The sequence below is a fragment of the Stegastes partitus genome, unplaced genomic scaffold (assembly GCF_000690725.1).
Source record: "Stegastes partitus isolate 25-593 unplaced genomic scaffold, Stegastes_partitus-1.0.2 Scaffold633, whole genome shotgun sequence".
Classification (NCBI taxonomy): Eukaryota; Metazoa; Chordata; class Actinopteri; family Pomacentridae; genus Stegastes; species Stegastes partitus.
In genome coordinates this window covers 89,879-117,117 of record NW_007578364.1, presented here as the reverse complement: position 1 = coordinate 117,117, position 27,239 = coordinate 89,879, and the positions used below count along the sequence as shown (strand labels likewise).

The 27,239-nt window shown below is 39.6% G+C and overlaps 2 protein-coding genes across 2 annotated transcripts; both read left to right on the top strand.

Moving 5' to 3' along the window:
• The first annotated feature begins 775 nt into the window (after window positions 1-775).
• LOC103363096 (anoctamin-9) lies at window positions 776-15,606 on the top strand. Its single transcript, XM_008289700.1, has 24 exons — window positions 776-1,111; window positions 1,782-1,856; window positions 1,953-2,075; window positions 2,154-2,290; window positions 2,476-2,525; window positions 2,611-2,669; window positions 3,488-3,567; window positions 7,001-7,135; window positions 7,217-7,310; window positions 7,390-7,450; window positions 8,647-8,729; window positions 8,834-8,938; window positions 9,444-9,608; window positions 9,692-9,728; window positions 11,000-11,111; window positions 11,209-11,266; window positions 11,386-11,483; window positions 11,590-11,786; window positions 11,878-12,030; window positions 12,146-12,293; window positions 12,381-12,497; window positions 12,876-12,969; window positions 13,183-13,295; window positions 14,998-15,606. Exons 1-24 carry the CDS (start codon window positions 1,091-1,093, stop codon window positions 15,011-15,013), a joined length of 2,331 nt encoding a protein of 776 aa, XP_008287922.1. The 5' UTR covers window positions 776-1,090; the 3' UTR covers window positions 15,014-15,606.
• A 1,545-nt stretch (window positions 15,607-17,151) lies between these two features.
• sigirr (single immunoglobulin and toll-interleukin 1 receptor (TIR) domain) lies at window positions 17,152-26,521 on the top strand. The gene is made up of 10 exons (XM_008289699.1): window positions 17,152-17,317; window positions 19,016-19,294; window positions 19,555-19,762; window positions 19,874-20,001; window positions 21,088-21,228; window positions 21,329-21,472; window positions 21,731-21,833; window positions 22,007-22,157; window positions 23,727-23,904; window positions 26,031-26,521. The coding sequence occupies exons 1-10, from the start codon at window positions 17,248-17,250 to the stop codon at window positions 26,204-26,206; spliced, it is 1,578 nt and encodes a 525-aa protein (XP_008287921.1). The 5' UTR covers window positions 17,152-17,247; the 3' UTR covers window positions 26,207-26,521.
• The last annotated feature ends 718 nt before the right edge of the window (window positions 26,522-27,239 follow it).

Sequence of the window (27,239 nt, the reverse complement as noted above, 5' to 3'; positions counted from 1 at the left end):
ACAAACAAACAAACAACAGAATGTCATAGAAAACTAAATTCTTTTCAATGGTTCATAAGTATTTTCATTGTATGGTTATTTGAAGACATCAAAATGTTGACCTTACTGATCATCTTTAATTTCTCAGTTTTTTTAAAATATCAAACTAGAAATTTGCCAGTAGGGCCTGTGAAAAAGTGTTTGACACGTAATCATGGAATCATCAGAACCATATTTGATTATTTTTGGATTTAATTTTTTCTTCTATACTTGTCCGTAGGATTATATCAGGTTGGGAGCAGAGTCATTGGAGTGATTATGTAAATTGTTCCAGAAGACAAATTTTAGGAAAGCATCCCATTTTCCAAATATTCACTCCACATACTAATATATTGATGTTCAAATTCCAAATATTTGAAAAGAACATATTGGTCTTAATGGTTTTAACACACTAGTTAACCCTGATATTTGGCTGGTAGTGAACCTGCTCAGTCTCTACATTATACGGACCTGGAGCTGCTGTCAAACTGTAATTTCTTGCTTTTTAATAAATGTCACAGTCAGTATGTGTGGGATGATTCAACTGCAGCCAAGTCAGAGGCTTCTGCTTGAAGTCAGCGCGTTTGCTGCCATCTAGCGGCGGATCAGTGTCACGTTACATCTCCAAGGAGGAGGAAACAAAAAAAACATGCCATTCCATCGCACCTGACAAGTCACATCGACATATTCAGTCTGTGTTGATCAGCTGCTGATTGTGTTTCTCACACTGTGGCTTTCTGCTGATTTGCTGACTGACTGATCGGGAGAAGAGCGAAAGAGAAAGAGAGACAGAGAGAGAGGGAGAGAGAGAAAGAAGGTGGCGGCTGTAAAAGATAAATGTTGTGACATCAGCAACAGGTAGAGTCGCTTCCACATACCTGCGCCTGCAAACAACACCACATTGTTCCTGGAGGAGATACGGAAGTTGCCTGCCGCCTGCTGAGGAGCCTCATGTTGGTTTCTACCTGTTCGTGTCGCTGAGCTGACTGAGAGGATCTGGAGCCTTCTGGTGATCCGGGAAGTCTCTGCTGCTGCTGCTGCTGCTGCTGCTGCTGCATTCAGCTCACTCATCATGCCCGTCCACAGGAGGCAGGTAGGTGATCTGATCCACACACACACACTAATGCTGTGATTACACCGACACAGAAAGGAGCTGTAGCACTTTGACAGCTCCTACCAAAAGGCCTGCTATTGTATATTAAAAAACACCCTCCAGCTCATGTCACTTGTCAGCCTCAACAGCTCTGAGCTTCTAGAAAACAGATTACACAAACCTTGCCACATATGAATAATGCTTTAATCTGTGTTGAAGTTTGAATGGGATGACTGGTGTCATAATGCTGCATTTTCAGGTGTGCCACACCTTCACTGTTTTGGTATTAGAACTGCTCTGTGAGTGAATAGCACAGATTGGCATGATGGTGAGAGCGTATTTGCATACCATGCAGCTCAGTCAGCTTAGATTCAGTCCTCCTCTGGTGAGTCAGGATCACCTCGGGTTTTTCTCAGCGCTGTGGCATTCGCAGACACACCCCCAGGTTATAGTTAGACGGGATTGTTTAGTACAGTAGGTGATGACCTTTCAGCATATTATCACATATCAGTGGGCTCGTGAAGGATAATTATCCCCTAAAATAAAATCATTATCACACACTTTCCATTTCATTTTAAAGCCATGTGTTTTATTGTTTGTTTGTTAGTTACATCTGTGTGGGTGATAATCGCCTTGTAACATTTTTTTTTTTACTGTTTTTGTGGTGAAGCCCAGTATTGAACTGCTGGAGTTCATGGGAGTCGTGAGAGAGAACGGCAATGAACAGGCATCACTTCCTCCAGTGGTAAGATCATTTAAGAATTAGTTCATAGGTCACCGAAACGCCTGACCCATACCGCATCTGGAAGTCTGACTTTGGGCTTTTTTTTTTGTCACGCAGCACACTCCACTATCATATGACTATGTCCTGGTCGCAAAAACAATCGACGACCAGGAGAGAACAGCTTTCAAGAAGCAAATCGAATACATCGATGAGCTGAAAAAAAAGAACTTCAAAGTCACAGTAAGTCTCCAGTAATAAACAAAGTGCCCCGTCACACGGCTCATTCATTCATTCTTGTCTGAATTTAACCCCCTTCAGAAAATCATAGATGACGACCTCGTCTTCTATGGGATTCAAGCCCCTAAAGAAATATTTGAGAAGTACAGGTATCTGCTCAAAGTGTCTGACGCCTGTAACTGGAGCTCCGATCAGAACATTGTTCCTCTCAGTACGAGGTAAACTATGTCACCGCTGCTATTTTTGGCATTTTAAACAATCACTGACGCTATTTAAAGAATCTGTGGTTGTTGTTCTCATGCCAGTTATCTGTAAACAAAAATGTTGAGAACAATTTCAAAGGATCCAGAATTCATTACAGTTTTCCAGCACAAACTACAAGTGATACTTGTGCTTGTTTCAGGATAAGGATTGTCCACTTCATCTTAAATCACACCCCTATCCGCACTGGAGGTGAGAAAGAATCATTTAAAATCTAGATCCTTCTTATTTAATCGAGCGTCTAGTTTTTAATCCTGTTACCTGTTCATCTTCACAGAGGGTCTACGGGATCTCATGAAGATGAGGGTGTTTGAAGCAAGGTTCTGCTTACATGAGGTAAAAACCCTTGTCCTTGTACCTGTACATGGGTATAATATCCTTTGTGGGTATGATATTGTCACATCGGATGTTATGATAAGCAGAGTTTGGACAGGAGCTGGAAGTACAATTAATCTGCACCAAAGCTTTTTATAAACTTTTCTTCAGAAACTGTTTGAGTGATAACAGTGGACGTGACCTAAGTCGTCCTTGTGGGAGACAGTATCACTCATTTCTTTCGGTCAAATATGAACGATCAGATAAATCAGTATCTGCCATTGTTTTTTTTTCCCACACATTCTTGCACTAAAGATAGCAATGCTAGTGTTAACTGATAAATGCTTTTCACGTTGTTAAGTGTTTTCTTTTCTAAAATGCTTCCACTACCATGAAGTGAAACTTGGCTTCAGTCTCCCACAACAATACACTGGTGCCAACGAAGTATTTGTTCAAATAGCAGCTGTGCGGGTCATATTAATGCAATGAGTCATCCAATGATGGGAGTAAGTGGGCATGTGTGAGAGCTTACGCTGATACATATGTGAACATGTAATCATGTACGTGTTTGCTTACAGCCTCATACAATTAACTGAAGTGTCCCTGTTATTTAAATGTGACTGATTGCTATTATAATGGGAGGCAGCATTGATTTTTCATTCTCTTAATGGTGTAAAGCAAACAGCAAAATCTGTTTTAAAAAAAAAAAAGCCAGCAGATGATGTATTTGAACTGTATGCTTCTGTTCTCAGTCTAACTGTATGTTGCGTTAACCAGTTTGAACAAAGCTCCTATTCATGTCGGTAATTTCTTTTGATTTTGTGTGCTTGGGCTTTCAGAAAAAGAAACAGAGAGAGCTGAAGGAGAGCTGGGCACGATGGACAGCCTGTCTCCAAGGGCAACCCATAACTGCTGTCAGGTTTGGACTGCAACACAACAACCTATTCATTATTCTGCTTTTTATACAGTTGCAGCTATGGCAGCGCTATTGTTGTGAAAACAAGACAACGGCACACATGTCACCAACATGATGCAGTTTGGATTCACTATTTCAAATTCTGTCCAGTACTTAATGCAGGTGTTTAGTATACTGAGAACACAATGCAAAAAATATACAGAATGAATCGAGCGAGTGCATCATCTATATTGCATAATTGTGAATAAGGCTGCAGAGATATAATCAAAGATAAATATTTTATACCTTTATTGTAGCTCATATTCAGTCATTCATGCAGATCACTGTGATAAGATGCAGCTTTTTCACAATCGCTCCAGCACTTGCTGCCGTGCATTTCCAGTGCAGTTGTTTTAAATGCCACTAGGTCAGAACACATGCAGATGAAAACAAGACTCTATACCTCAAGAGTCTACAGCCACTTTAGCAGGTAATTGAGGCTTCGCTGCGTGGCAACACTTAAAGCTAAATGCTAATGTCAGCTGGTATGCTCACTAGTGACATGCTGAGGTTTAGCAAGATCACAGTTGTGTAGTTCAGTGTGTTTTGCTGACGCTTTCTCACAGTAAACACAAACAAAAGCTGGGGCTGATGGGAACATCGCTAGTTTAGCAGGTATTTGGTCATAAATCACTAAGACTTGATGAAAAGTAAAGAGATCATCAAAGTAAAGTCAGTAGCATTTGTCATCTGGGGAACATGAATGTCAAATAGAAATATTTCCCAAATGTTTGAAGTGGAGGACCTACTACATGTTGTATTGTGTTCATTCAATCAGTTGTGTGATATATATATTATTTGTAGTGTAAAGCTCATACATAAAGTACATGTGAGGGTTGATCAAAAAGTTGCAGGACTGTGTATGTGCAACATGTGTGAGCAGCAACTGCTGTGCTTCAGCAACTTGTGTCACACTCGTTTTTTTAATATGTAAAGCACCATCTGTGATGAGCACTGATTCCCGTAAATTGTGTTAAAATGCAACCCTTTCCCTTGAATTTCATTTTCAGGAAGAGGAATGAGTCACAGAGAGCAAAATCAAGTGAGAAAGCCAGTTGTGGAGTGACAATTGTATTGTGTTGTTTGCCAAAAATCCGGTTGTGATCGCCAGGCCTTGACCAGGCACACAGGTCATTGGTGCACCCACATACATTACATACGTTCGTTCTACAGTTCGGATCATTTGAATGTTCTCCCTCAGACATGTCAAGTTGCTAAGGTATAACTGTGCCATCGCAGTTTGACCCTGAGGGACTTATTCCTGGTGCACGACCACATGCATGTTGAAGAAAACAGTGAGCATTACCTGGTGCTCCTGACGTGCCTTGTCTGGTTTTGGAGACTGCTGATGCTTAACTGTAAAACTGCAATTTCTTCTCTCGGTGGTAGCTGCAGACCCACCTCTCATCTCCAGTGATGATCCTCCACGTGAGGGTTGGATCATCCAGGCTGCTGACTCACACATAATGTTTGCTCTTAGCTCCAGTTTAAATACCTTGAAGCAATCACAAATGCACACCTAAGAGTGGTGACAAAAACATGTGTTGGCACGGTGTAATGTGACATCACACCCTATGACTGGTAGTGCTCACACATGTTCACTATGATCTCATGTAACATGCACAGTTGTGGAACTTTTTGATCAACCCTCATATATGCAGTAAAGTAAATCCGTTTTGCTATTAGAAAGACATTTTGCAGTAGTTATGATTTTTATACGGGAATGATAAATGCCTAGCTCTCCCTCTGAATTCCATTGTGCTCTCTGTCTTACCAAGTACAGTTGAAACCAGAAGTTTACATACGCTGTATAAAGAGACATAAAGCTTTTTTTCCCCCACTGTCTGACATTAAATCAGTCTAAGCATTTCCTGTTTTAGGTCAGTCAGGATTACCAGAATTATTTATATTTGCTAAATGCCAGAATAATGAGAGGGAGAATTTTTTATTTCTTTCTTCAAAGTCAGACGTTTACATACACTTAGATTACTATACCTTCAAACTATTTGGGAAAGCCCAAATGATGATGTCATGGATTTTAAAGCTTTTGATAGGTTAATTAGTAGTTAATAAGTTAAGATTTGAGTTAATTGGAGGCACACCTGTGGATGTGTTTTAAGCCACACCTCAAACACTCTGCTTCCTCTTGTGATAACATGAGAAAATCTAAAGAAATCAGCCAAGATATCAGGAAGAGAATGGTGGACTTCCACAAGTCTGGTTCATCCTTGGGTACAATTTACAGATGCCTGAAGGTTCCACGTTTATCTGTTCAAACAATTATACGCAAGTATAAACACCATGGGAATGTCCAGCCATCATACCGCTGAGGAAGGAGACGGGTTCTGTGTCCCAGAGATGAAGTGTTCTGGTGTGAAATGTGCGTATCAACCCCAGAACACAAGCAAAAGACCTTTGTGAAGATGCTGCTGAAGCTGGTCAGAGAGAGTCATTATCCACAGTGAAACCAGTGCTGTACCGACATGGACTGAAAGTATACTCAGAGAGGAAGAAGACATTACTCCAAAAGCAACATAAAAAAAACAGATTACAATTTACAAATGCACACAGGGACAAAGACCTTCATTTTTGGAGACATGTCCTGTGGTCTGATGAAACTAAAACTGAACTGTTTGGCCATAATGACCATCGTTACATTTGGAGGAAAAAGGGGGAAGCTTGCAAGTCTGAGAACACCATCCCAACTGTGAAGTACGGGGGTGGCAGCATCATGTTGTGGGGGTGTTTTGCTGCAGGAGGGACTGGTGCACTTCACAAAATAGATGCATCATGAGGAAAGAACATTGTGTGGAAATATTGAAGCAACATCTCAAGATATCAGCCAGGAAGTTAAAGCTTGGGGGCAAATGGGTCTTCCAAATGCACAATGACTCTAAGCATGCTGCCAGATTAATTACAAAGTGGCTTCAGGACAACAAAGTCAATGTTTTGGAGTGGCCATCACAGAGCCCTGATCTCAGTCCTGTAGAAAATGTATGGGCAAAGCTAAATAGACGTGTGTGAGCAAGGAGGCCAACAGACCTGACTCAGTTCCACCAGTTCTGTCAGGAGGAATGGGCCAAAATTCAGCAAACTATTGTGAGAAGCTTGTGGAAGGAAACCGAAAATGTTTGACCCAAGTCATACAGTTTAAAGGCAATGCTACCAGATACTAAGGAAATGTATGTAAACTTCTGACTTTGAAGAAAGTAATAAGAAATTCTTTTCTATTCTCTCATTATTCTGGCATTTAGCAAATAGAAATAATTCTGGTAATCCTAACTGACCTAAAACAGGAAAAGTTTACTCTGACTTAATGTGATACAGTGAGGAAAAAAAAAGATTGTGTGTTTTTATACAGTTTATGTAAACCTCTGATTTCAACTCCTTGCACCAGGAACTACTTTGGGGAGAAGGTGGCCTTGTACTACCTGTGGCTGGGCTGGTACACGTATCTCCTCATCCCGCCTGCTCTCATAGGGATCGTTGTCTTCCTCTATGGCCTTTCTTTCTTCAGCAGCTCACCACTCATGTAAGTTTTTCCACAAGTTTCTGACAGCATCCGTGACAACAGAGCATCTCCTTTGTAATAACTCCTCCTACTGTCTTACAGAAAGGAGGTTTGTGAGGCGGACACAGTCATGTGTCCACTTTGTGACAAGGGTTGCAAAGTGTGGCGGCTTTCAGACACCTGCACATACGCCAAGGTACATGAGTGTGTTTGCTGTTAAATAGCTGAGTGATCTGGTGCTGGTGGTGCTCACTGCTGCTCTTTTCTCTCTACAGGTGAGCCTGCTGTTTGACAATAACGGCACAGTGCTGTTTGCGATGTTCATGGCAGTGTGGGGTGAGCTTGTTAACACTCAGATCCACATTTGAGATAGATTTGTGTGATTTATCATAGTCATGCTTCACAGTCATTTAAACTCATGCGAACGGCACGTTTAATAACTGAAAATCAGGCTGCAGAGCTCCTCTCCAATACTGTTGTGTATTTGGCGAAACATTTTGGCTGTACAAGACACCTTGTACAAACAAATCTTTTATCTGCCTCAAATTTATTTTATCCAAGTGCCAGTTTTTATGGTCACTGAGACGTGCACTGCCAAAGAGATGCCACATCGCTGAGAGAACCTACTCCTCCTGGCTGCTCACATCTTAATCAGCCCAGGCCATCTGGCCGTGGGGGTGGTCCATCAGCCATCTATAAGAACATATAAATGCTTTTCACTGCCTTATGCCAATTTTGTGCTTTCTATATTTTTGGATGTTAAAATGTTTACAATTTGTTATCAGACCTCTTCTAATATCAAAATCATACTGTGTGTTGAAAAGAAGGATTTTGGCAATGACCGTTTACTTGAGCAAAGTTTGTCGTCACAGCTGTAGGACGAGAACAGTTAACTTGAGGAGCCACTGCTGAGAGGAAGTATTTCAGGAAGGGAAACAGAAAGAGAGAGGATCAAGGAAAGAGGGACGTTATCATTGGAGGACGGAATGCATCCAACTGAATGGAAGTCCCCCTACAAGACCAACACAAAAACTTTTTGAAAACATAAAATAATTCCCTACAATTTTGGATTAAACAAACCTAAAAAAAAAAAAATCAACAATGGCTTACATAGCTTATATAATACAGTTTCCCATCAAAGTAGCAGTTTACAGTCAGACCACAGAAGGAGGGAACGCTTCTTGAGTTTTCTGCTGCCAGACAAATTTGTATTTTTAACTAAAGTCTAACCCACACTCTTGCAAAAGTTCTCTTACTTCCCAAAACGCAACTCTCATCGTTTACTGTAAGTTCATGTCTAAGCTGTTTCGACACTGACAGCTGTGTGTAATTGTCTGGATAGTGGTCAAATAGGGAAAATCACCATTAAATGAAAAGCATGTCAGCTTTGAGTAAAAGATTAATTTAAAACATCTAGAAAAAAAAAAAGTACCACAATGTACTTGTTTGTTAACTGTTACTATTACTGAGTGCCTATATTGTTGCAGAAAATGCTTTATCACCTCATATAAATTCCTTTTTATTTCTTACAGCGACACTGTTCCTGGAGTTCTGGAAGAGACATCGGGCTTCCTACGTGTGCGAATGGAAAGTGTCTGATTGGTGTGAGGAGGAGGTACCATCAGTCTTATACATTACATCAGATTTCATTAATCCTAACACAGTGCTCATTTTTAATGCTGGATTTTTTTGTTTTTCCTCTTTTAAATTCAATCACAGGAGGAACTGATCCTGGAAATTGTGAACAATGTCAACTGTGAACCAAAAGAGTTTAGGCACTCCTATCTGCGCAGCACTCTGGTCCTGATCTGTGTCACAGTGATGGTGGGACATCTGTCTTTTTTTACTGTCTTTGCCTAAATGTGTTTAACCCTTTGACCTTTATTTCCTTTTTACTAGCTTGTAAGTTTATTTTTGTTGGATTCTTGTAGTGAAATCATTATGCAGCACATATTTACATATTGTAAAAGTATAGCAAAAGGCGAAGTAGACAAAAACTAAAGCTAAAAAAACAAGTGTTGCTACTGCTGCTGCTATTGTTGCTGCTCTGGAACTGGAAAAAAAAAAGCAGGGAATTTGATACTAAACTTGAAGCTGATGATGATCAAAGTTCAGTGAAAGAACTGTTGCTCAGCCTGTACTTGGTCCTGTGAATGTTCAGAGGTTAAAGAGATTGTGTTACATCTTCAGAATTCAGGCTAAAATAAGTATCAGGTTGAAGTGGTGTAAGTTTCAGGCATGACGCTGAAGGCATTCGGCTTAGAATGAAGTGTTGCAATCAGACGTCATTAATGGCAGAAGTATAGTGAGTGTCTTTGTGTTTCCACAGATACTGGTGATCATCGGCCTCACACATGCCTTGGTGGTGTTCCGGGTGATCGCGGCAGGGTTTCTGGCTAAAGAATCGTGGGAGTTCCTGAGCAACCACTCCAACACCGGAGCAATGATGCTGGGGGCAGTAATGCATTACCTCATCATTACTGTCATGACACGAGTACGAACATATCTCTAAAAGTGTGTCTCTGGCTCCTTTTAGCAATATCTTCCCTCACACTGATCACGTGTTTGTCTTTGCAGGTCAACAGGATAGTGGCCATGAAGCTCTGTGGAATAGGTACCTGTTTTTTTTTTAGTTGTTATTTTCCATTTTTTGTTTTTAGTTTTACGTTTTTTGTAGAAATGCTGTTGTCATGATTACAGCTATAGGTAGGCAGAAGCAGGTCATCAGACAGGAGGCAGGTCACACACACAGATAGCAGACAGATAACAGGTTCATGCTGGAACATTCAAGGAGACTAAAGTTGCCCATTGTGACCCCAAATCAGTGTTACAGACAAACAGACCTCAGTGTACATTTTTGATAAGGTCTCCATTGCTCAGAGCAATACTGGCATCTGCTCAACAGCTGCACTCTGCTTATAAGTAAATTTGGCATGCATTCTTGGCCCACAAATAGTTGTTAAAAACAAACAAACAAAAAAAAGAGCTGCTTCAAACAAATGTACACAAACACACTGATTTATTACACAGTTTAAAGGCTGACTCCATAACAGATTTCTGTGCTTTCGGTGGACATTGGAACTGGGACAACATATATGAACAGTTGTAAAGGTGTATGAGAGGTCAGGTGATAATCTAGATGCAATATAAAAGGAAAGAAAAAATAGTCTGAGGCCTGGGATCGCCTTAGTAACCTAACTGGCATCTTTCACAACAAATAATTTGAATTGTCAAACGCCTAATTATAACAGTTAATGATTATGGGTCTAGTCTGCCTGATATCTCTGGACAACTCTGACAACTCTGGAACTGGGTCATGTAATTAAAATGCAGCTATCATTAAGATAATTGATTACACCTTTACTTTTCCTTTGATTACATCTCAGTTGACTGCGTGACAAAGGTTTATTGAGTAATGGGTTAGGGCCTCAAATACAGCCATTATGTCAAGTTGACTGGAGTTCATGGAAACTCACCCATTTGCGACTGATGATCAAATATAACATTAGATTTTACCACCGAAACATCTAGTATTGATAAAAACCAAACATAGGATATTTAAGATAAGTTTGATGTTAATTTAGGTAATAACATACAATAAATTACATTATATATTATGTATGTGTAAGGTATATAACTGAATATATATAAATATGATCATGCCAGTATGTCATTTCCATAAATGTGTGAGATTGTGCCATCTATTGGCCACACAGTGAAATGCAGGCATACTGACACACACTGGAAACTGCTGCAGAAACTGTTCATGATAGACCTTATGGAATGGACTCATAGCAGAAGGTTCAAGACTTGCTTCTAATTTAGAGGAATTGAGTAGTTGAATTTTCGCTTCCCAGTTCATTTCAACCTGTTTGTTTTTACCAGAGAAAACCAGATCATTTGCTACCACAGAGAAGAGCTTCACTGTCAAGATGTTCACCTTCCAGTTCTTCACCTATTTCTCCTCACTCTTCTATGTGGCCTTTTTTCTTGGCAGGTAAGAACTTGTGAAAACGTTTGGCGTAAAAGACTTATTGTCTTCTACTGAAGCTTGTCTGACTAATCATGGCTTCTTTCTGCAATGTACCTGACAGGATAAATGGCCATCCTGGTGATTATGTACGGATTGCAGGGAAGTGGAGGCTTGAGGAAGTGAGCAAACAAACTGTGTCCAGTTTAGGACAGCGAAACAGTTTTTTTTGCATTGTCACTTACATTTTCGATGCAAAATATCTAACTTAAATGTAAACACGTGCCTCTGTTCTGTGCAGTGCCACCCTAGTGGATGTCTCACTGACCTGTTCATCCAAATGACTATAATAATGGTGCTAAAGCAAACCATCAGCAATGTCTTTGAGTTTACTGGCCCGTAAGTATGAGTTAGTTTGTTTAATAATATTCTGCATGTACAATGTACAGTATAATTTTTCAAACTTGGTCCTGTGCTGAAAACATCTGTCTTTTGTTTTCCTCAGCTGGCTCTGCAGGTTTTTAAAGAGAAGAAGAACCCAGAAGCTGCAGAGGAAATGTGCCCACTGCTACCTGAAAGACGACTCAGAGGTCAAAAATGGATCTGAACTCTGCGACAACTGCAAGCTTCGAGACTGGCACAGCAACTACCGCCTCAATGATGTTGATTCTTTCAGCCTGTTCAGTGAGTTTCTGGAAATGGGTATGTATTCTGCTACGCCGTAACAGAAAATACACCAAATTAATGTTGGAGTAGTTTTGGTAAGTGACATTTTTCTTTACTCTCTCCGTAGTGATCCAGTTCAGCTTCACCACCATATTTGTGGCAGCGTTTCCTCTCGCTCCTCTGCTGGCCCTCATTAATAATGTCTTTGAGATACGCTTGGATGCCATTAAGATGGTCACTCTGGAGCGCAGAATGGTTCCCAAGAAAACCAACGATATTGGTGAGGCCCGCTTGTGAACCCTAATTTGTTTACTCCTTGTGATGCTAGTGTGACAGAAAAAAGGCCTGTAGCTATTTGTAGTTGTTTACATGACATCGCTGTTGCTTCTCCTCAGGTGTGTGGATCGACATTTTGGAGGCTGTTGGTGTCTTGGCTGTCATTGCAAACGGGCTGGTCATTGGTGTATCCTCGGACTTCATCCCTCGTCTGGTGTATCGTTACCGCTATGGGCCATGTGCCAACGGGACAGTAGCAGATATTGAGTGAGAATGCACATTCCTGTAGAAAGTGTTTCAATTTTCCATTACTGGGGCCACACTCCCTTTAAATATATTCCTCTCCTTTTCTAGCTGCATGGTCGGCTACATCAACAACACTCTCTCGATCGCACGAATGGATGGCAAGAACAATACATTTTCATCCAACCAGATGATCACTTCGACTGGTTTAAATGTCACTCACTGCAGGTTTGTCCTGTTATTACCATAATTTTCTTAAACAGCTATCGCAATTTGCATGATTCTTACTTTTAGGTTATAGCAAACCAAAGGATGTAATCCAAAGCACTGAGAGTTTTGCTTTCATTGTCAGTAACTGTTTATACAGATGTTCTGTCATTATCTTGGTAGTATTGCAATGTTACCATTGTCAACGATGTGAATTTCTCCACTGTGAGATAAATAAAGGCATATCTTATCTTATCTTATCTTATCTTATTCTTCTAAGCTCATGCAACAGAAGTTGACATTCTTCTAGGCCATCTCTGCAGCTTTTCCCCACAACGAGTCACTGTGTTATTCACATAAAAACCAATTCATAAACATCTTGTCTGTTCCTTTTCACAGCTACAAAGACTACAGGAGCAATGAGGACTATAGCCTAACTCCACAGTTCTGGCTAATTTTAGCTGTGCGCTTCGCATTTGTCATCCTCTTTGAGGTAAGCTGTCAACAAAGCAAGAAAAGCAATTTTTATGGCATCCAGTACAACGTCAACACCCCCCAAAGGTCTTTCCAGCTTTGTGGTATTTAGAAACTCAACATGTCAGAGTTGAATGCGGGGATGAAACTAAATGAGGATGTGTGAATGAAACCTTTCCATTTTTCCACAGAAAAAAGATTACATTCCTAACATTGACCTCTCTGCTTGCAGCATGTTCTCGTCATATGCAAATTCATTGCAGCCTGGTTTGTACCGAGTGCTCCTATGCAAGTGAAGAATGACAGACTCTTTGATAAACTCAAACGACTAAAAGAGGAACTCAGGTGAGTTTTGAATACCATGTGGCCACAAAACAATGCAGCTGGCTGCTGACAAAGTACAGTCTTGCTCATTATGTTTAAAACTGTTATGCAACAGCATGACACAACATGTAGGCTGCCTTTGGTGATTTTGTTTAAATAGATAGGAGTTGTTCCTAAAGGTTTCAGATTATGGCTGACCTTATTGTTTGGACTGGGTGTCAGCCATCATCCACACTAAATCCAGTTCTTTTTCAATGTCACTGTAAATATTAAAGGTCCCATATGATGAAAATCCTAGTGTTAGCATGTTGTGCAGCTAATGTGGCTAACGTTACCATTAAGTGAAAACTCTAATGATGAGGGACATTTAGAGATGGTGGAAACTTTAAGACTGATTAGAAACTAATAAAAAAAGACTGGTTGTGAATTGGGCTGCAAGGTGGTGCAGTTGGTTAGCACTGTTGCCTCACAGCAAGAAGGTCACCAGCTCGCGTCGCGGTGGGGGGCATACGTATACGTGAGCACAGACAGCAGGAGTGAAACAAACAGATGGAAACATGTGATAAGTTTAGGATACACTGAAGCACAGTAGACAACTTTAAATGACAGTAATCCACAACCATCCATCCATCCATTATCTATACACCGCTTCATCCTCACTGGGGTCACGGGAACTAAACAGAACTAAAACCAGGAATTATATAGCTATAGTGAAACTATCTTTGCAGTATTTTGAGCTGAAAAATTGCAAGGCATGTTCTGGAAACATTTGAAACTTTAATTAATTTGATGAACAGGAGACACAGTATTGGACATTTAAATGTTTCTGCCACCAGATTCTTCCAGTCACAACAGGCTGCTGACTCAGCTTTTAGACCCTCTGCAACTCATGGCTTATGTTGCATAAAAATATACCAGTGATTTTCATGGAGGGATATTTTAGTTTAAAAAAAGAGAGAGCACAGGATTGGTTCTTAGTATTAGAATTGGCATCAGAAGAAAAATGTTGAGTTATTGAATTCATCAACTTCATGTATCTTTTTGTGCACATTTCTCATTAGTTTCTGATTTTCAAACAAATATATCAAGTTAAGCTTTACCCTGAGTATCAGTTTTACCACCAAAAAGACAAAGACTTTACTGGTCCAGAGAAAGCCAAAGAGAGGCCTTTTTGTATTTTGAATAAGATGTTGTATTTGATTAGCACAACTGCCTGTAAAAAGTTTGTCTATATTGCTTTAGACATTGTTTTGCTTTCTGAAAAAGGTAAGCTAAGATTAATCCCGATAAACTTCACAGCATCAGAGAAGTTTTCTTTATTTGTTTCATCTGAAGCCGATTTACAGAACATTTTGGCAGGTGCTGTTCAGAGCAGGAGACGCACAGCTGGAACTGAAAACATTATTAATGGCTCAGTAACAACAATTACCTCGATGCGATGCTGCACATGAGTGCTGGTATTAGTCATTTGTCAAATCAAAGCGTGTGACGTGAAAATGTTCTTTCCAGTTTTTGTTTCACTCCACATTTTTCTCCTCACATGGGCACCCTGCAATGACCTCACTGCTTTAGCATTTCCAGATGACTTTTCTTGAGAGACGTCCGTTTAAAAAAAAAATCCTATTCCACACAACTTTAATTGTATGTTTTTTTAAAAACTGTTAAACTGGATCCTAATTGCCTAAATGATCACAAATAAATAACCTGTTGTTATTCCTTGCAGGTCATTTGAAGCATGACACCATCCAGACACCTTGACGGGACACATTTTACCCTGAGAACATAAACCCAGTGTTGCCTTGTGCATTAAAGTGTCCAGACTACACAGTGTTGAGTCAACTTCCAGGCCATTAATCATGTCTCTGAGGAGTTCAGATGGAGGGCTATGGCTCTCTTTTATTGTTTGCCGTCAGAAGTTAAGTGCTGATTATCTGGATTTTCGTCCATAAAATGGACTTTGAAGACAGACTCATTTTTCTTGGACAAAACAAGTGTACAGTAACTGAAACTACTGACCACGTCTTTCATGAGATTATTCTTATTCTATATTAAGAATGCACTGATAGCTTGCTGTTGGATTTCTATATTTGTGAGCCGTATGTGAGTATTTTATTGAAAGCCTACAGATAATTTATATTGCCACTGCAAATAGAGTGCTGATTGTGTTATCATATTGCCTTATATTGTAAAAAAATAAATAGATAAAAGTGCTGTGATGATTGTTGCTTTATTACAGACAGAATCTGATCATGTCTTTTGTAGATCAGACGCAAGAAAGTTTTGCATTATAATATTTTATATTATTGAATAAAAGAGGAAACTTTTGTCCTGATGAATGTCTTTTTACTTGAATTTGTCCGCTGAAATGTGTTGTTGATGACATTTTAAATTTGCAAATTACAGAGTTAAGAGAAAAGGCCTTTTGTGCGGCGTGCATTTTTTGTGTGAGCGACAGTGTTTCACTAATGGCTACATCAGTGTTGTGTTTCAGGCTGCAGCTATTACTGAATACTCAGAGGTCATGTTATCCTCATCTAATGTTTTTGGGACTTTGGAGGTTTTAATGGGGATTTTGCATTCTGTAGTTATATCAAAGCTACACATGGGGGCTCTTTAAAGCAGATTTTAGCAGTTCTTTGTACATGTATTAAACTGGATCTTCCAGACACACAACGTTGTAATAAAACTACTCAATGAGAAATTAATTCCTGACAACATGGAAAAGGTCTTAAGACAAGAGTTTGATCATTTTGACGAAAGATGGAATCTAAAGATTAGGTTAGTATGGTTGAACACTAAACAACTCTTTAATGGGGCACCTAATTTTTAGTTGCAACCATTTAATACTGACTTCAGTTATTAGAAAGTGAGAAACAGAAAAACAAACATTATCAAAGATGACCCATATTTCTATCTGCATTATTATGAAAGCATCAGCTTACAGAATTTTTTTTCTGAATGCTATCCTTCTTTATTATTTTACCAGATTTAGAATGCGTTTGGAAATAAATGTATCAGTTATTAAACAAGTCATTAAGTAAAAGTTATACACAACCCTAAATAGATTGTGATATAACACAGTAAAACACCAAAAGTAGAAAAAAAACAGCTAGTCTATCTAGATAGATAGATAGATAGATAGATAGATAGATAGATAGATAGATAGATTCATTGATTGACAGAATTTACTGATTCATTCATACCTTATCACAAGATATGTGATATGTTTTTCTCTTAATTATCACTAATTGCATTTTATTTTAGAAATGTACACACAAAATTAAAATTGAATTCAACAATTTTATCTATTAAGTAAAAGGAAATATTTGTGAAATTTCAAGATATTTACAAATGTACTTTTATTTTCTTTATGTCATTTTTTAAAATTGGAAATTATATGGTTATTCAGTTATTTTAAAGCGTACATGCAAATTCGGACATTTTTGTAATTTTAGCAATTTTTTGTCGTGTTCTTAAAAATACTGAAATTATATATAAAATAAAAATTGGAACATGCCATTTTTTTCTTTTTTTAGTATTTTTTTAAAATGTATTTTTGTTACAGTAAACAGTTAAAAAAAATTGAATTCTCTCTGTTGGACCTGGAACTTGAGTTTTTATAAAATCCTCTTTAACCCTTGTTGGAACATGAGAAAGAAGTAGTTAATAAATGTTAGTTTCCTTCCTTATAGGTGTATTTCACTGAGTTCTCTGTCTATCTCTCCTCCACCGAGTTTCACTGAAACACAGGTAAAAGCCGGTGTGTGCGTCACGTGATCACGGGGAGCCAATAGCGAGCAGAGTTTCAGGTTCTTCCAGGTGCAGTTGATGAAGGCTGACGTCGGCAGTCAGCGCTGCGGCTCTGTGTAACTAAACTGGAGCAAAGTGACAGTAAAGCTGGTGATGTAGGTCAACAAGTCGTCCTCGGTCAGTTCATTTCTCACCTGAGGCAGGAAGAGGAAAGCTGCGGCTCATGGCTGTGATTTTAGTGGCTTTCATGTTGGTGTGTTCGGGGCTCTGGGACCAGAGTCTCCTGGCAGTCGGTAAGGATGTACTCATTTCACTTTATTATTCAGAGAGGAAAGCTTTGAAGTTGGTTGGGAGCTCCAGTTTTAAACAATGTATTGGGAGCTGAAGGGTTTACTGCGTTTATTTTTTGCCATATTTGTCCAGTGTGAGTCACAGTCAGACTTCCAGGATGCTACAAGCAGACAGACTGTACATAATGATGGCAGGTCAGCGCACATGTGGTCAGAGTGCGCAAGTTCACCGTAGCTGTCACATGCTGTTGCCCGGCAACAGGGCCAGACCCGGACTCTGGACCTGGGTGAGGACAGGGTTTGAGGACAGCTTTAACAGAAAAAAAAAAGGAACAGGCACAGAGATCATTTGCATTTGTGCTGGTCATTGGTTAGTTTTGCTTATGGTCACAATGAGCGCATGCGCCGAATATCTTGCAAAACAGGTCAGGATAGGAAGGGTCATTGTCATTAGTTTGATTTGTTTAGTTCCTCTTTGACAAAGGATCAAGTTAAGTGTGATTGTTTGAATAAGACTCTCTCTGTGCTTTCCACTGAATATGTCCTGAAAAATCTTTTTTCTTTCTTCTTTAAGTCAACAAAGCAGCCATTTGCTGGGCGTCTGTCCGGCTGAAAGAGTAAACAAGTTCACCTTCATGCTCCATTAAACACTTAGTCTTGGCCAAAAGCTAATGCTGAACTCAGTCGTCTGTGGCTTCACAGAGTGTTTACAACTTGTTTGTATCCTCACACTGTAATCAAAGTGTTTTCTTAAAAGGAAAGTAAAACCAGTTGGTGGGAATTTCTGCAATGCATCAATATGAATACTTAACATAACTCAGAGAATACTGCTCCTATTGAGTGGTTTGGGTATGAGCCATATTAACATTAACAATAGTTTTAATGGACAAAAATTTTAAATGCAGCATCTCCTCTGACTTAGAGAAAAGATTAACTCTCATTTCTCTTGAAAGGGTTAGAAAAGAGTAAAATTTAACTAATTGTGCTCAAAAACTTTTTTTTGCTGTTCAGCTGGTGACAAAATATCAACCACTGAATTAGTCCACACAATAGTCAGGTGTGGCTCTGAAGGACAAAGATCAGATAGTCTTACTGGTAACCAGACATTCCTTTGACCAGTGACTATAAAAGGCCGTCTTAAAATGCAGCTTTATGCACAGATGATTAGAGAAAGTGATGCAGTCCTCCAACATGTCCACCAACTTTACCAAATCCTTCATGAAGTCAGCAAGTGTGACCTGATATTGACCTGATTTCTCTTCTGTAACTCCACTTTCTATTTGCCTGTTGTCATTATCAATACAGTGCACACTTGGTTATTTAATGATGTTTATTCTGTTGTAGAGATTCTGTGTGTTGGAAAAAACAACAACATTTTTTTCCAATTTGTAAAAAAAGAATTAATAGAATTTATTCTAATATTACATGCTGCATTTATATTTTTTGTTCAGTATATTTTAATTGCATTCGGGCAGTCTCAGTGGACAGCTGATTCAGTTTTTAGTGCCACAACAGCCCAAGGTCTCATGTTACCTTTAGTAAAATAAACCCACTGATTTCCTTGTAGTGAGGTAATCAGATCTACATTAGGGAAGAGGAAACTCTGGTTTGGCATCAGTACCAGCAAATGCTCTGAGTTGAGGTCTCATAACTGGGACAGAAAGTGCTGGATTGTTGTTAACAAACTGTCTCTAATTGCAGGTCAGACTTGTGTGGATGAGAGCAGGTTTAAGGAGCAGCTGCTGTTTGTGGGGCGGCAGGAGCCTCCTTATCGACTGCAGTGTCCTCTGGAGCCCGTTCAGTCCCAGAGCTCGCCCCAGATCCAGTTGACCTGGCAGAAGGACTGTGAGCAGCTCCGCAACCAGGAGGGGAAGAACTACCTGGAGTTTGCCAACTTGAGCTCGGAGGACCAAGGAAATTACACCTGTGCTCAGCAGGGCAACAGCACTGCCACATACACTGTGCGTCTCACAGTGAAGGGTAAGTATTATTTCTGTGTGTAAGTGTAATGAAGTCACCCCAAGCTTGATACTGTAATTGTGTGGCTCTCGCAGTAAACTATTATTTGTAAACTCAGAGTCTGTGTGGGGGGTTGAAGGGGCTCGTTGAACAGATGCACCTGCAAGGAGGCATTTAGTTTCAGCATGCCTTGTGGTAGCAGCGTCAGGCGCTCCCTGGCAGAGGCACATGAAGGCCTCTATTGTCTGGAACACAGATAACAGTGGTATGTCTTTGCACAGAGGGTCAGTGCTCCAAAGCTCCAGAGTTTAAGCCGAGTGGGAATCCGACCAAACTCTGGAAGAATGTGGGATCCACTGTGAAGCTGAACTGCACTGCTCTCCTCTTTCGGGACCCGTCTGAGGATCGATGTGACACCACGCTGCAGTGGAGTAAAGATGGCCAGCCCCTCACCAACCACACACTGTACTCAGTGAACACATCATCATGGTGAATTGATGCTTTTAACATATCAGATTTCTGTTGTTTTTCACATGACTGCACCCAAGATAGTGTTTGTGAGAGAAAGGTGAGATCAAGTTTTCTGTCCTACGTTTTAAGGTCTCCTGGTGCTGGACAGCTGATGGTGAATAGTGTGCTAGTGATCACTGTCAGAGAGCTGGAGGATTTTGGGGTCTACAGCTGCTCAGTGAGGAACATTTCTACTGACTTCAGCCTGCAGAATTCAGGTAAAACTAAATAGGGCACATGGTGAGTCTTTAATGTTCTCTTGTAATGTCATCGTGTCAAAAATGTAGCCACCAGAAGATAAAAAAGATACCTGACAAAGCAGATAGAAGAAAAAGAAGGACGATGCATGATAGATGCTGTATAAAAATCAAAGAGAAATTTGGACAGGATGAGTTTACGTAAAAACTAATACGGTATCTTTTCAGAGGTAATGTATTAACAGAACATAAACGAACATCATCAGCCAACCCACAGTGAACGGTCAACAATGATAAACAAACTAATGCAGGAAACGGAAGTCTGTACGAAATACAAATGGGCATGAGTGCAGGACAGAGCAAAGATGCAGAGTGCTAATTGCTATTAAGCACATAGAGTGCATCAGAGATAAACAAGTTTTCAAACAGGTTTCCTGAAATGATGAACTGAGGATGATCCTGGCAGTATAGCATCATAAACAATAATATATGACCCAGTGTAGCAGTAGCTTTTACAAGGACCTGCATGCTATAAATGATGAAAGGCTTTGCTCGACTCCTTCCAGAGGTCTTACTGGCTCTTCTAACAGGGTCATTTGGTGCTGGAAACACTTAGAAAGTTCCACACAGAGTGTTGACTTCCTTACAGGTTCTAAGCTATAGATAGTATATCGCATGTTTGTGCCATGCACAGTCTAGTTTTGCATTGTTTTGCAGGAGATCCATCACAGCATGTCATGTGTCAGTCCAGAGTTGTTGTGATTCACACCATGAATTGATTCTGACTCATTTTACTTGCTCCTGAATTAATGAATGCATTTAAAATAGGTTTTCTATTCGCAGATTTTTTTCCCCCCTCGTAGTTACACAGACACACTGTGATGATTAATTTTAATTTCAATCAGGCTCAGTTCAATTTATTTTAATCCTCAGTGGGACCGTTCAAAAGTATAAACAACACAGCACACACGTGCAAACACATTCATTTTAACACTAACATGCAGGACATATAATAGTAGGAATTTTGAATTTAAAAGTTTTGAATTTAAGTATTGTTTTGCTATTTTATGCTCATTTTTAAAAATGTTTTTCTGTGTGTTTGTTCAGATAGCCCCAGCCACACAGCTGCTGTCATAGCAGCCGTCATCCTCCTCCTCTTCTTGGGTGTAGCGGCCGTTGTGTACTCCAGGTGTCACCTCGACATCAAACTGTGGTACAGGAACAAATACGGAGACTATGAACTCAATGGTGAGACGTCTGCTGAGCTGACCTGAGGTTGCAGTGCTCATGTATATCAGACCATCGTGTTTATAACATTACTGCCATGTTTGTTTCTCTGCATCCTCAGATGGGAAATTACATGATGCCTATATCTCCTACGTGAACAATGACTATGACAGGAAGTTTGTCAACTTTATTCTCAAACCTCACCTGGAGAATAAAAATGGCTACAAGGTGCACCTCAATGACAACGAAATCCTACCTGGTGCAGGTAAGATCAGATCCTGCAGTCTGCTGTATTAGCTACATTTGTTTCCATAAAAACAGCTTGCAGCTTTTTGCCTGTTTTATTTGTAAGTGTTGCTTCTGCTATCCATTAAATGTCATTTATGTTTATTGCTTTTGGTCTTTATAATCCAGGATTTTCAGATTCTGCTGTCACACCCATCCATGTGTTATTCTGTGTAATCAACTGAAATGTAAATCTTAATTTTTACAACCCACTAACAACAATATAATGTGTCTCCAGAACCTTCTGCAGAGCTGCTAATGAACATGAGTCGCTCTCGCCGTCTCATCGTGGTGCTCTCTCATGCGTACCTTGAACAGGACTGGTGCTGCAGTAACTTCAGGTCAGACTCACAACTGAATTTAGACACAAATGTGGACACAACACAGCTCCAACCTGACTTCTTTATATGCAGTGTAATACTGAGTAAAACTCTTGTGAACCACTTGAGGTCAGTGTTGCTGCCATATTCTGCAGCGTCTCTGCTCTGTTCTGATATACTGTAGCTGTTTCCAGACAGGGCCTCCTGCACTTGTTGGAGTTGTGTCAGCAGCCCATCCTCATCATGCTGGAGGGTCAGTCCAAACGCATGAGGCCTGAGATCAAGCAGCAGCTCAGTGAGCACCAGCACTGCCTCACCATACTCACCTGGAGGCACAACTCTGTGGTACGACCCATGACTTCATTTTCAAATGATCTTAAACAATTGTATGTGTCTGATTTATTTCAGTCGATTGACATGGAAAATATAAATATTGTGAATGCACAAATACATGAGCTCAGTGACCACTTTATTAGTTACATTTGAAAAAACACTACTGATGCAACAGCTGAGTCATAAATTCTACCTTTACTGACATGACGTTCAGTTGTTGACACCGTCAGAGAGCAATAATTTAGGTTTATAGTTGAGGTTGCAGTTTGCAGTGGTATTTAATATTTAATTGGACAGTATCACCGTCTGGGTGTGGCTTCGTCTGGTTTGACTGACAGTTGTGACCTTTTAATTCAAATGTTGCATGTTTCTGATTGGTCCGTTCAAGTTTGTGACATCACTGCTCTTAGACGTCGCACCACCCACTTACAAGCAGGGAGACAAGATCCGACAAAAACACTACAGTCGTAAATCTGTCAGCGAAATAGTCTAAACAGTTTCAAGTCAGGGTTGAACACTGCTAAAGCTAATGTTGATTTTTATATCAATGGAAACTATTTTTGCGCAGTTTGGAGGAAAAACAAATCGGACTTACTAAGTCAATGACAAACCTAGTTAACAGGTCTAAAGTACCTGTTATTGCTACCAAATTATTTATCAGATCCCAGAAATTGTAAAACAGAAAGAATCGCTGGCTTTTTAACTTTCTGCCAGCTGACACTGAACTAATAATCTGTGACTTGTAGTTCCATCGGAAAACTAAATCGAAGTCTAAAATTGTGGCAGCACTCTGTAAAAAACTGAAAAATCTTCAGTCCTTAGTGCAACAGTGACCATCAGTCAAATGACAAAATTGAGGGATTTTTCAGTTGAACTGGGCTGAACTGCAGGCTGTGCTTCTAACAAGCAGACAGAAGATGTGATTGAAGGAAATATAACTAGTAAAATATCTGTGTGTAGAGTCTCTGTTCTTCTTTTCCAGTATTAGAAGCACCGGTCGACTCTTGGGAAAAATACGTTGATCCCAAATTTTGTTTTACTTTTTAAAAAACATTTTTGTAAAATAAATGATCAGTCATTTCTGGCATTATGCTGTACAGCATACCTTTTTGAGTTCTCTCTGCAGGACTCTATGTTGCAGTAAACAGTTGAGCCCACAGCGAGCAAAACTGTGCCAGGGCCATAAAACACCCAGAATGCTTGTGGTTCAGAGGTTGAAACTGGAAACCACAAAGTACGACTGACTAATTGTCAGTGTAGAGCTGTGTTCTAATGTAATTAAAGGTTCATGTAAATTTAAATTAGCACCATGAAAAGACTGGAATGAGAGATTTCATTTTTTAAAACAAGTTTGCTTCGTATTTCTTCATATTGTAACTTTATTACAGAGTATTGAGCATAGAGGGAAAGAAAAAAATAGCAGCTTTATTTATTTAAAGCTAAAGCTACAATGCAAAATGTGCAAAAGGTCAAGCATTTTAAATACCTTTTGAACATGATAAAGCAAGCACAGCTTCTGCACTTCAGAAACACTTTGACTCTAACAGCCTGTTGTAATGTGCTGCTTCTGTGCGTCCACAGACTCCGTCCTCAGTCTTCTGGAAGGAGCTGGCTTTAGCGATGCCTCGGAGAGTCGTCTTCCACAACGAGTCTGCAGGCGACCCTCAGACTGTGCTGCAGGACGACAAAGACCCCATGCTGACCCTCGACCCCGACTACCTGGACTGCCGCTCAGACGCTGACCCTGCTGGAGATCTGGGTGAGGGCAGCACTTTTAATGAGCAGTGCTTGTGTTAGAGCTCATTGTGTGCTCTTTGTTAAGGTACACTGTTTACATAAATGCAGAAACGGTTAACTGTTTACACATGCAAAGTAAAGACATACATATTAAAGTTGCAGCACCTCATACAAATGACAGGTGTTTAAATATTTGGACAAATACTGAAGCAAACATGCTCATGTTTATTACCTGTGTGTACGGACTCTGACCTACAGGTGTAAGTCAACTCTGTCAGACGTATGTTGATATATACGTGTATATATATATATATACGTACCTTTTGTCACATGAGAATTAGAACATAAAATATTACAGCCTCAACCTGATAGACTCTTTCATAATAGTGCATTTAAGCTGTTGTACTTTATCTAGTTTGTTTCGATTAAAAAATGCTGATTCATAATTTGTTAATTTTCTTGTTGCAGTCAGGAGTGGGATTACAGCAGCACTGATTCAACTAGAGTTAGTCTTTAACCAGGACTTAACATCATCACAATAACACATATTCATTTACCAGCTTTGTAATCTTCTGCATCAAAAGATACTAAACAAACATTAGAGGCATGTTCAAGTTACAGTGTGACAATCTGGACTTTGCTCTTGTTTGTTTTCTTGCATAATTTTTTAGGAGTATATTTACAATCTGAATCTGAAATACTTTATTGATCCCTGAGGAGAAATTGTTTAAGATACTCCCATTTAAAGTCTTAGAAGTTTAAGCAGTACAAAAAAAGGTAAACCTAAGTAGCAAAATGTGTCCTAACAAAGTATAAAAGCTAAATTTTTCATCGTTCTAAGAAAGTAAAAGTGCAAGCATACGGTGCAATAAATAACAAATGGAGTTATATTGATCCCGCTCTCACAGAGCTGCAGTCAGGAAATGAAGATAGGCTTTGTTTAGCCAAGAGAAACAACTTGGGTGTCTCCGTCCAAAGTCTGCCTCCCAGCAGCTCCACAGTCTGCTCTTTAACAGCTGAGGCACTGACCACGGCTACATCACAGTGATTTCTGAGATTCCATAAAATCCAAGGCGCGCATTCACAGTAAACCACAACATGTCAGTTGCTGGTAGGCAGATATTATCATCTTTGGACAGAGTCCAGCTAGTTTTTCCTCCTGTTCCAGTTAAATTAACCAGCTGCTGGCAGTTGTTTCATATTTAATGGACAGATATGAGAGTGAAATCGATCGTCTCATCTAACTGTCAACAAGGAAGAGAGAAAGCATATTCCCCAAAATAGAAAAACAGAACAAAAAGGTGTCTTGTTACTTGTTGAAAAAAACATTTTAGCGAAAACTGCAGTTGAAATCTTCCACTGACAGCTTCCCTTTACTGCACCAAACTTGTTTTTAATATGTAATTGATGCTCAAATTTGTCTTTTAATATTTCTTTACAACATAAAGATGTTTGTAGCTTTATATCTTATAGTAGTTTGGATTAGCTTGTGGCCTGCGTTTGTTCCTACTGGACTAAATATGCTTTGAAGTCACCTTTTAATGAAAATGAAACCATTTCTGCCGGGCTGTTAGCCAACACAGCAGCCAGGGGCCGGTATCTGAGCAGGACTGGATTACAGTTACGTAAACATGACCGCTCATTTCAGTCCATCCAGGCAACAATGCACAGAAGATAATAAACTAGTTTTAATGAAAGTATAAATGGAAAATGTAGCAAAGGAAAAAGCTAAAACAAATACGAGAGTCAAAGCAAAAAGTTCTGAAGTGTTTCATGCACCAACTGAACCAACAGCAGCTTCCTGTTGTCCTATCTTCACCTTTTTTTCATGTAGGTTCATGTTCTGTTTCACACAATTTACCTTTGAGATGTAAAACTCTTTTCATTCGGAAGTCATCTTTCCTTGAAGTAGTATCTTTAATGAACTGTGGTTTGTGTAATGACTTTGATTTGGTGCTTTTCATTATGAAGGACTCATGATTGATATGTAAGCAAGTGCAGCAGTTCATTCCCCCTCCAGCATAACCTGAACCAGAATTTAATTTGCTATTCAGTGGAGGTGACACTTGTAAACAACTCAATCATTGCAGCAAGAGAAGAGTAAAAAGCATGTTTCCATTCTTCACCTTCTCTCTCTCCCCGTTGCAGGGCTTCGGCTCCCAGTGTACAAGGCTTTGGCCTGTACGGCTCCAGTCCTCCCTGCTGCTCCCATCGCAGCAGCAGACGAGCCGAAACCCTCCGACATCGACGTTTCGGACCTGGGATCACGCAACTACGGAGCACGATCAGACTTCTACTGCCTGGTCACTGAGGAGGACATCTGATCCATACTCCTCTCGATATGCTGATCTCTACAAATTAACACTGACATGAAGATGCATTGGCATTTCTTTATATTTATCTCTGTCACATAGCTAAATATGTGTTTTTCCTTTTCTATGCAATGTGTTTATTGAAATCAGTGTGCCATTTTCTGTTTACCCTCACCATAGACTGATTTTTTAATATTTTTAAATTTCTTACTGTTGTGTAAAATGTTTTGTGAGAAATTATGTGTAATATTTCAGGGAAATAACAAACTTAGTGTGTACATGTGAAGAGTTCATTTGCAAAAACAAATAACTTCATCTTCACAAACCTTCAGAAAACCCACTTTTTGATCATCTGAGACAACATCAATCTAACTTATCTCTATTTTTGTCATGTCATTTCTACTGAGTCAAATCCACTCAACTTCAGTTTGATTGATATTTTCTCAAGCAAACAACCAAAAAACAAGTTTTCTGAAAATCTACAAAAATGGAGTTCTCTGTTTTTGCAAATGAACTCTTCATATTTACATTTATATCACATCAGATTTTTCTTTCAGTCCCCAGCAGAGGGCAGAGCAATAATAGATAAGATTAGATTAACTAAGGAATTTGCTTTTTAAGCAGTTTTTTATTTCACAATACACAGATGGTGGGAAAAGACATGCGACAGTCAAGAAGTCAGATTTGAATCCAGCAAAGTTGTCACCTCTGCAGTCGAGCGAAGCAGCACGACGCCTGAGACTGAAGAGCTTGTTTTTTTTTCTGTACAGGTGGAAGCTTTGTGTGTGTGAAGAAAGTCAACTACATGACAGTTACATGAATTAAAATACTTGGCTATTTGTCTTTGAAGGAGTTGCTTATCGCCGTCTTCATGCAGCAATGATTACCTGCAGTGAAATTGGAGCCTAAATAAGGGCGCAGCAGGGAAGGTCTGGTATTGTTCCTGTCTGAGCAGGAGCAAATATGTAAACAGGGAGTGGTCGACATTTCACCACATTAGTGTCAGTCTGTTACAACAGAAAATGCACACGCAAGAAACAAAATG